This window comes from Microchirus variegatus, assembly GCF_963457635.1.
Source record: "Microchirus variegatus genome assembly, chromosome: 19".
NCBI lineage: Eukaryota > Metazoa > Chordata > Actinopteri > Pleuronectiformes > Soleidae > Microchirus > Microchirus variegatus.
Genome location: NC_139820.1, coordinates 8632310 through 8643205, shown reverse-complemented (window position 1 = coordinate 8643205; position 10896 = coordinate 8632310). Strand labels below are relative to the sequence as shown.

Below are 10896 nucleotides of genomic sequence, written 5' to 3'. Positions count from 1 at the left end.
CAAATAAGTAACCGGACAAAAGAGACTCCCATGAGCAACTCTGCAGGAGACCCGATAACGTCGACATGAGTAGTACTTTAGGCAAAGAAAAAGATTCTAAAGAAAAGGACCCCAAAGGTGGTCCAGCAGGGAAAGAAAGGGAAAAAGAGGCCAAGGCACTGGCCAGCTTGGTCAAAGATGGTGGCAAAGAATCGAAGACCAAAGGGAAAGATGCCAAAGAAGGAAAGAAGGACACCAGCAGTTCAACACCGGGTGTTGCCTTCTCTGTTGACAATACGATAAAGCGACCAAACCCGGCACCAGGTACACGCAAGAAGTCCAGTAATGCTGAGGTGATCAAAGAATTTAATAAATGTAGGGAAGAGAACTCAATGAGACTGGACCTTTCTAAAAGGTCTATCCATATGCTTCCCACCTCCATTAAGGAGTTGACGCAGCTTGCTGAACTCTACTTATACAGCAACAAGCTACAGAGCCTGCCAGCTGAGGTGGGTTGCCTTTCGGGCCTGGTCACACTAGCCCTGAGTGAGAACTCCCTGACCAGTTTGCCTGACTCCCTGGACTCCCTTAAGAAGCTTAAGATGCTCGACCTCCGGCACAACAAGCTGAGAGAGATACCGGCTGTTGTCTACCGGCTGTCATCTCTGGCCACGCTGTATCTACGCTTCAACCGTATCACAACAGTAGAGAAGGATATCCGAAACCTATCCAAGCTGACTATGCTCAGCATCCGTGAGAACAAGATTAAACAGCTGCCTGCAGAGATAGGTGAGTAAAACTGATGTTCAAAGATGGTACAGATTACAGTTTTGGTAGGGCAAGAAGTAGTCCTTCCTGCCAGTAGCCACAAGCTATTGTGAAGGTATCTTGTGCTCATAATGTTGTCACTATTATGCAGAGAGCTCTGTTTATAAAACACTTTTACGTTGTACCGAGACAAATTTGTTATGTCTACAAAAATGGTTTTCTGTATTTATACTAAGAGCAGTACAAGCACTTGCAGCTTGAAGTAACCAAATATTTGAATTGTGTCTACATTTTTCTCTAGGGGAGCTTTGCAGTCTTATTACTCTTGACGTTGCCCATAACCAGTTGGAACATCTACCGAAAGAGATTGGGAATTGCACACAGATAACCAACCTCGATTTGCAGCACAACGAGCTCTTGGACCTCCCAGAGACTATAGGTAACGTAAGGATATTTTATGACTCGTATGCATAGGTAACATAATGTTTGTCAAAGCAACAGAATGTAACAAGATTTCTGGTGTCATTTCAGGGAATCTGGCCAGCATAAATCGCTTAGGCCTGAGATATAATAGATTATCAGCCATCCCCAGATCATTAGCCAAATGTCGAGAACTGGAGGAGCTTAACCTTGAAAACAACAACATTTCAGTGTTGCCAGAGGTAAGTCGGAATTGGAAGTTAATCTCAAATATGAATACAGACAAATTAGTTTGTTGTATTTTTAGCCGATGCTACATATACGTTTTACTTCTGCAGTGCTTTTGACAATTTAAATACAACATTTGAGAACCTCAACCCTGCTGTGTCTCTGCTCTCAAATGAATGTTTTTAAATGTATGCATGCATTGGTACACCTTAACCATGATCACAAACCTTAATGTATTTGCATCAAGGACAGTGCAGAAACTCTGCAGGATCATGATATATACTTGTATACCACGCATATAGCTTATTCAAGCCCATTCCTTTTCATCTCTGTCTATACTGATATAGTTGTTCCTTTTCTGATTATGTGGTCTCTGTCGTGCCTCTTTTTTTTTTTGTATCTGACCAGGGTCTGCTTTCAAGTTTGTTGAACCTGACGAGTCTAACACTGGCGAGGAACTGCTTCCAGTCATACCCTGTGGGTGGACCATCCCAGTTTTCCACGATCTACTCTCTCAACATGGAGCACAACCGAATCAACAAGATTCCCTTTGGTATCTTCTCCAGAGCCAAGGTGTTAAGCAAGCTTAACATGAAGGTACAAACATATACATGTTTATGAAACGCTGACCTGTGTGCGCTTATTTTTACAAACCTCAGGTGTGTTTCAACATTAGAATATAATAAAATCTGTGATAGTTTTTTTTGACTGGTGTTTCTAACTGCTGTGATTGATTGATCTCAGTAAGTCGTGACACTGAAGCATATCAATGGTATCCAGCCTTCAGTTTATTAATAACAACAGTGTTTTCCAACTGTGACATGTTTTTCTCTTATCTTCAGTGACATGGCCTACAAATAAGACCCCAACTATACTGTCAGAACTAAAATGATCAGAAAGGCATGTTTTAAGAACACCAAATCTATGATGCCAAATCCATCATGTTATTCATCATTGGCATTTTGTGCTGTGACCTTGTAGATGCATTCTTTTTTTATAGTGACAACATAACATTAACAAGCACATTGAGTAAGTTTCAGTAAGGATGCCACCTCGTAAATCCCCCTCCCAGGCTTAACTCCCAGGCCCATCCAGTTGTGGTGGGTGAGATTGTCTCGTTATGTTGTAGAATCCAAATGTCCTTTGGTCCATGGATTACTCTGAAATAATAACTGAAATGTTCCTTTTTGTATTGACATAATGCAACTCCATAGTTGCAGGCATTTCCAAAAGTTTATTTTTTATTATTTGTTTTATATACAGTAGGGTTAGGGTTAGAAGGGGAGAGCAACTGTTGACTCGTGTTTTTCTCAACCACTGCTCACTGCTAAGTGTGTGTAGTTATAAGTCTGTGTGGCACCTGGTAACATAGCTGACATAGTCCAGTGGGCTGCTCGTCCTCTCAAACAGCACTGTCCTTGTGTTGACCCTGTGCATTGTCAGTTATTTACCTACTCGTGGTATTCTGCTGTCTTTCTCAGGATAACCAGTTAACATCTCTGCCGCTGGACTTTGGCACGTGGACGAGCATGGTCGAGCTTAACTTGGCCACCAATCAGCTGACAAAGATCCCGGAGGATGTCTGTGGTCTGGTCTCTCTCGAGGTGAGCCTTGCGTGTGCACATAAAGTGGGAGTTGAACTTTCCAGTGAAGAATAAGAGCCAACATACATACAGTACATTTTATATTTAGTGCAAGCAACATGAAAGAAGAAGTGACTGTCTACACATTAGTGTCTGAATCCTCCAGGCTAATAGCTGATGTAATAAATGTGTTGCCGCAGGAGTTTGCTAAACATCTTTAACTCACAACATGCCTATTGCATGTGTTTTAAATATAGCTGAAATGCACACACTTTTTCTTCTTTCTAGATATTTATATTCCTGTTGTCCAGCCTGAATATCGATTGTGCAGCACAGCTGATGAGTGCAGAGTGATGTAGCATAGCTGCTGGCTGTTTTAACTCAACCCAGTTTATATCCAGTGTCATAATTCATCTCAGAAAGATGTGTGTCATGATGCGGACGTTTCACGTCAGGTCTGTTTCTGAGCAAAAAAATGTCCATTGTCTTGACAGGTGTTAATATTGTCTAATAATCTTCTCAAGAAGTTACCACATAGTATTGGGAACTTGAGGAAACTGCGAGAGCTCGACTTGGAGGAGAACAAGTTGGAATCTCTTCCCAATGAAATTGCTTATCTTAAAGATTTACAGGTGAGTTTCCCAGACATGCAATTCTTTCCATTACACATTTGAGATTCTCAGACATGCTCTATATTTTTCTGTACTTCTTTATTTTGCACTGCCCCAAACTTTGTTATTCCATGCACCTTTTGAGATATTAGATCCTCAATTTACTCTGGAGGCTCCATCAGTCGCTTAAGTGTGAAAAAAATAACTCACTCGTGTTTTTTGGTCCTCCTCAGTCTAAGTACAGGAGATAAAACACGCTATGTTGACTTCCGCGCTCATTGGGAACGTCACAAGACGCTAAATTCCTGGAATTGTTGTCTCGAGGAGCTCCATAAAACACGTGAGAGTGCTGGCGAGGGCAACGGTATCCGAAAACTGGAAGTCCGTGAAAAGTTATATTCTTGGCTTCACAGTGCAGCACAGAGTCCTACTCAAACTTCCAGCCTCAGAGGATTTATCTGTCCAGTGGATACATGTTATATATGACGGCAATGTGCCGGCAAGAGCCTGCAAATTATCACTTTTCCAAATGCTAACTGCTGTTAGCTCCCAGTAGCATGTGGCTGATGTTATTTCCTCTCCCTTAAGTTTCATTTTACTGATTGTTTTTTTGTTGTTGTTTTCAAAAAAAAAAAGAGATACGACAGTACTAAACAGAGCTTTCTGAACAGGGCTGTTTTGGCAGGGTGATTGAACTAAGATGGCACTTTATCCTTATTGTATTTTGACCAAAGCATGTCACAGACATGTTCATTAGGACACCAGGGAACTAGGCTAACTTGGAGAAATAGGATAGAATATGGGACCTTGCGCTATTAACGGCGTTAACACAAACCCATTTTAACAGTGTCAATTTTTTATCACAAGATTAGCGTTCTTTTGGCCTAGCAAACTTTGTAGTTTGTACACCACACCGGATCTAGCTACCAAAACAAAATGGGCACGCTGCACACACTTGTTTAGGCTTGCGAGCCAGCCAAAGAGTAGTTAACCTAGGCAATTTGCTGTTGCTGAGCACTTTATGCAAGTAGCCAGAGAGTGGGATATCGAACACAAAGTAGTCTCACTGACCACAGATAGTGCACGCAACGTGATTGCGGCGGCCAGGCAGCTCCTCTTTGAGCACATCGCACAGTGTGCACCGAGCCGTCACGGTTTCTCGAACCAACAGCCCGTTTGACAGGGCATTGGCAAAATGCAGAAAAGTTGTTGGACGTTTTAAACACAGCCCAGCAAAGCAAGCGGAGCTCGAGCAGCAACAAGTGGCACATCATCAGAAGAAACAGTCACTCGCACAGGAAGTGTCAACCAGATGGAATAGTACCCTGGAAATGAATGCGATTGCGAAAATTGTCATTTTTACATCATTAATCTAATTTTCATTAAGAAAAAAAAAACGTATTTAAAAGGATTAATGTCCAATATTTGTGCAGCTCTGTGAGAAACCAAGATGTTCTCGTCAGTCTATACAATAAGATGTGTAATAAGAATTCTATTGCGATTTCGATAAAATTTCGATTAGTTCAGGCTTACACTACAGTATATGCCGATGTTTTCATTAAAAAGAAAAAAAAATATTAATAATACACATAGCAAGCTGATCCACTTTTCTACTGTTAAGAGTATTAAAATGAGGGAAAAAATAATAGGACAAAATGAAATCAAGGGACATTTAGAATAGATAAAAATGTGCGATTAATTGCAAGTTAACTATGACTTTCATGCGATATTTTTATCGTTTGACAGCACTAATATATATGAGTATTTTGCATTATGGAAGGATTGAACATCCTCAGCCCTCCTCTAGATATTCATTCATAGTGCTGTTGCATAAGTTTGATGATTAATGTTTGAAATGAAGTGTCGTCCATAAAGACCATATTTATCAATTTCCTGTGTGTGTTCGGTAAATGGTGTACGGTGTAACGACGTGCGCATTTGTACCACTAGGTTCAGTACAGGATGTTTGATGCAGCAAGATTTGTTTGCAAATGCAAAATTAAACCAATGCCACAGTGCAGAATAGATTTTTTTTTCTGCTTCCGCTGCGTTAACCATAATTCAGTTTGATCACAATACAAAGCTACTGTATTGAGTAGCACAACTTTGTTGCACCTCTAGTAAAGTGGGACCAGTAGATGTACAACCTTGTAGAATCACATTTTGTCTTGTGTTCAGACTTTCACTGACATTTTATCATTGAGTACTATGACAATGCGCATCACGTCCTCTGCTCTCACTTCTTTCACTTTCATTAGAAATTGGTGTTGACGAATAATCAGCTGACCACATTACCCAGAGGCATCGGGCACCTCACCAATCTGACTCATCTGGGTTTGGGTGAGAACCTGCTGCAACACCTTCCTGAGGAGATTGGTAAATACCTATGTCATCAACTGACTGTGCTTGTATCAGTGACATGCTGAGGCGAGGAAAAACGTGACTTTACCACTTGCTGCGTCACAAACTATCACAGCAGTGTTCTTGAGTGATGTGTGGAAGCGGAACTGATCCAGAGTCTCTTCAGGGAAAAATCTAAATTACAATTCACTTTCCTTCATTCTCCGATTGACTTATTTTTAAGCCCAATGTTCCCAAAGACCTATAGGTTGCACGTTAAAGGGGACATATTATGCAAAATCGACTTTTTAATCATTTAAATCCTTATATTTGGGACTCTGGAGGTCCCATCAGTTGGCAAAGTGTGAAAATAGATCAGTCACTCATGTTTTTGTGGTCCTCCTCAGTCTAAGTACAGGAGATAAAACACGCAAATTTGACGTCCGCACTCATTGGGACGTCACAATGCGGTAAATTCCTGGAGTTGTCTCGCGGAGCTTGCTTTATCTGTAAAACACACGAGAGTGCAGGCCAGGGCAACGGTATCCGAAAACCGGAAGTCCGCAAAGTCCGCGAAAAGTTCTATTCTTGGCTCCACAGTGCAGCACAGAGTTCTACACAAACTTCCAGCCTCAGAGGATTTATCTGTCCAGCGGATACATAATATATATGACGGCAATGTGCCTGCTAGAGCCTGCAAATGATCACTTTTCCAAAGTGTAAATGCAGTGCATACATGCTTCAACCACAATAACTCTTTCCACTCGTCAAAGATTATTTTCATAATGGAATAATCTGTTCAATTATTTTCTCGATTAATCGTTTGGTCCAGAAAGTGTTAAAAAATTTAGATCAGTGTTTGTCAAACCTGGAAATGACGATGTTTTCGAATGTCTCGTTTTGCCCACAAACCAAAATGATTCAGTTTTAATGATTTCTGTGTTGTGTGGAGCAAAGAAAGAAGCTAAAATGATCAGAAATCTTGTTTTAATAATGAAAAAAGTTTCAAACCGATGAATCGATTTTAAGATTAACTTTAAACTTTCAGACACGAATAACACTGTTAACATAAGATGAAAAACGTGAATACTAACGCTGCATGACGTCTGTCCTCAGGTACACTGGAGAACCTAGAGGAACTATACCTCAACGACAACCCCAACCTGCACAGCCTCCCGTTTGAGTTGGCCCTCTGCAGCAAGCTGTCCATCATGAGCATCGAGAACTGTCCCCTCAGCCACCTGCCTCCCCAGATTGTCGCGGGAGGGCCCTCCTTTATCATCCAGTTCCTCAAGATGCAGGGACCGTACCGTGCCATGGTCTGAGCCGAAAGCAGCTCAGTCTCAGTCCCACTTAAATCCAAACCCTCCACTTGCTCTGCACTTGCGCCTGGCGCCCTCCCCCCTTTTGTGTATCATCCACTGTAAAGTAAAACAGACTCGCCGCACTCGGTGTCGAGGGGGAAGTGAAAGGAGGAGAAAGAAGAGGAAAAGCATTTCTTTTACCGCCCTCCTGCAGAAACAAAGGCAAATCTGGAGACTTGACTTCTGTGTTGCTCCAGAGGTGATCACGGTCATTTTAGGACCCCAGGCAGGCACACACACCCCCGCCCCCCTGTTCATCTTTCATTCCGAATCATACAAGAGGAAAAATATTTCCATCTCTTTGCCAAACCTGAAGATATATAAAGTTATATATATTGAGTAACTGTGAGCTAAGTGGCAAGTCTTTTAACCGTATAAACCATGCTCCCATTGCCAATGTATTTACAGTAATTACAAGCATCTATTATGTGAGCAAGGATACAATTGTATGCAAAAACAAACAAAAAAAAAGTCTTTTTGAACTTCACATTTACTGCTGCTGCCGTAATTTTAACTGTCTAGTTATATTTTCTTTTGATATTCCCTTTTTTTTTTATCATCTTCCTTGGTATAACTTATGTTAATTGCTTTTTGACCATAGAGAACAAAGGTCTAATGATAGTGTGTTCATTTTTTATTTTTTTTAACTGTGCCTATGTTTAGAGTGATCCAGTGGTTCATTTCTAAACACAATTATCCATGAGAATACAAAGATATAAATTATTTCATTTTTTTATTTTTTTTTATTACCTCCATTCTTACTTCTTTTTTTTTTTTGCTGTTGTATTAATCTGTTAATACGGGCGATATCATTTGTAATATAGGGCGATCGGAGAGCTTTGGAACAAATAGCAGCAGCAGTAGTCGGTTCAGCATTAAGCTAGTAACGTATACACACACGAGAAACGCCAATCATTAATGCTTGGGGAAGGAAGAGCGGAAGAGAGAGGAAATTAGACTTGAGCAGGTGGCGCTGTGACCTCCGTCTTTAAGATCGACGCGCGACAAAAAGGTTTTTAGGAAAAAGTCAAACATGCATAGGTGATGGGATAAGTGCTAGGAGATGCTTTTTTAAATATGTATACAGATCCTGGTCGTTGCCTTGAGTGCAATTTTAGTTATGTTTACTTCTTTTCTTTTTTTATTATTATTTTCAGTGTTGGGCTGTGTGGCTGTAATCCAGTTGCTCTTTGAACGACATATCAAAAAAAAAAAAAAAAAAAACGACGTCTGGGTCTTTGGAGCAGTTGTGGTGAGTCAGCGAATCAGAGCTTCAAACACGGTTTCATTATAAAACATTGGCAGGTAAAATCTCTCATTTTTTTCTTTTTTAAAATTTTGATATCCAATGATATTTTTTTTCGTTTGTCCCACACTGTCCTAGCAATGCTGCTGCTCTTATGCACTTTTTTTTTCTTTTTTTTAATGAATTAAATTAAAAGATATTGGATCCCTCCTATATTTAGGCTCAAACACAGTAGCCTCTCATCACTTGTGTTAAATGGGGGCATTTTTTTCATAAATATATTATCTGTTGAATGGTTTATCATGTACATTTTTTTTTTATCAATTGGAATATAAATTTTACTCGTAATTTTATTTTGGGGAAGTTTTTTTTCTTCTTTTTTTTCTGTCAAACTGTAAAAGTATGTGTTGCAATGAAGTGGTTTTAAAGTTCCCATATCCTGCTTTCTCAATCACAAGAGGAGACGGCTTATCGCTTAGTTCAGATCAGCGTTTTAAATCAGAAGTAGTTTTTTTTTTTCCTCTAAATGATGTATTCAGTTAGTATTATTTCAAGTGACTGTACATTAAAAGTCCCAACAAAAGGTAATCAAACATATTTTTTTGTCCCCCCCCCTTTTCTTGTAAATGTGTTGCATCCCGATTCTATATTCAGTCATGATTCTGTTTTGTATTGAAATACGGGAATCGATTTTTTTTTTTTTTTGTTCTTTGCAGTCGCGCGGCATACTTTTGTGTGGTTTCCTCTGCAGGTGGCCTAAGGTGACGATCACGCCACAGCTCGCCTTAGCGCGGGGTCGAGCTATTATCGCGGGGCGGGGGGGGGTGGGGTTGGGTGAATTAAATGCACCGCTGCTTCTGATTTACCAGCAGAATCTGTTGCTGATTCTTTTTGTGGACTGATGCTGTATGCTGTACAAGACGGAGGTGGTGGGAGGGGAGGGGGGAGGAGGCTGGCGCAGAAAAACCCTGACGTGGGACAAATCCGCTGACCTTTTTGCGTTCGGCGCGGTGGTTTTCTCACCGATCAAACCGTTGGGGGGGACGAGACGACACAACAAGGTGCATATTTGAGCTTAACGCAGTTACAGTACAAGACTGTCGGAAGAAGACAAAAAAAAAAGTTTGTAAAAAGGGCTTTCTGTGTTCATGCTCAACAACACACCGGAGGCATTGCATTCCTGGGTTTTATATAAAAGCTTTGGAAGTTTTTTTCTTTTTTTTTTTTTGTGTATTTTATTTCCGTTTAGCTGTAAACTATTGTGTGAAATGCCTTCAATGAGTAGGGTGAGATGTGCATTAGGTGTGCAGCAAGAGTGCTGTGACCCATTTTTTTTTTTACACTCAAGTCTCTTCTGTTTTGAACTTTTTTCATGTGCCATTTTTGCGAGACACAAACGAAGGTTGTTGATGGTGGTGAAGGCAGAAGTTTGTGTTGTGGATGAGACCACAGTCTGGCCTGTTGTTGGATCACAGCGCTGGTGAATCCTAAATAGTCGGTGATCATAGTTGGTGTTTTATTTTTCTATCATCTGTGATTTAAGGCCCTGGAGAGTCCGTGTTTTTTTTTTTTGTCCGTCGCCGTCTCTTTGGATCATACAACTTCTCTCTTTTTTTCCCTGCCTGGTTATTTTGTACAGGAACCAAGCATGTTGAAGACATATGACATGATTTGTCTGGGTCAGAATCAGGCATTTTTTTTTTTTGCTTAGAGGACTTAAGATTTAGTGGCTATCTGGTGTATCTGCAAATGCTCCCTTTTTGTATATTGCAAAGGGTAATTGAAGCATTGTGTGGCAATGCTTATCCTACTTAATCTACATTGACAAGCAGCCTTAATGGTCTTTTTTTATGCGTTTGTTCGGCTATTCCTTGTGTCTATGGCCACTGACTGTACTTGATGACGAGCAACTGGTCGCTACAATGTAAATCTGGGTCGAGTTTTCTTTTCCGTCTTTTACTCTGTACAGTAAATCTGACGCTGCGGTGGACTCGGTGGTATTACGAAGGTCTGTAATGTGATGAGAATTTTACAAAAAGAGAAGTAGACGGGGGGGGGGGGGGGGGGGAGATGATGCCGTTATGCTACCGAGTGGATGTGCATTAGCCCGCGTCTCGCTCATGTTTTGGCATTAAAGGGGAATTCCACTGAAACTGACTTGCATTTTTATTCTGCAAATGCAGATGTTTATTAACGGAAATTGGTCAGATGTTTTTTTTTTATCCATTCGATTGCTTCTTTATTTGACTTCACAGTTCCTATCGGATACAAATCATGTGATCAAGATCGGTGTCTAGAGATTAAGAATTTAGTTTCTTAAAGTAAAGTAGTTTGCCTTGAAAGCGCACACACACAAG

General features: G+C 40.6%; 1 protein-coding gene across 2 annotated transcripts; it reads left to right on the top strand.

Moving 5' to 3' along the window:
• On the top strand, positions 1 to 7254 carry shoc2 (SHOC2 leucine rich repeat scaffold protein; the record flags this gene model as incomplete). Of its 2 annotated transcripts, XM_083905515.1 has the most annotated exons (8): positions 1 to 768; positions 1049 to 1186; positions 1279 to 1409; positions 1804 to 1992; positions 2877 to 2999; positions 3473 to 3610; positions 5848 to 5965; positions 7046 to 7254. In XM_083905515.1, the coding sequence occupies exons 1-8, from the start codon at positions 66 to 68 to the stop codon at positions 7252 to 7254; spliced, it is 1749 nt and encodes a 582-aa protein (XP_083761641.1). In that variant the 5' UTR covers positions 1 to 65. The 2 variants fall into 2 exon arrangements, with proteins under 2 accessions (XP_083761641.1, XP_083761642.1); XM_083905516.1 differs by lacking the exon at positions 1049 to 1186.
• Between the last annotated feature and the right edge of the window lie 3642 nt (positions 7255 to 10896).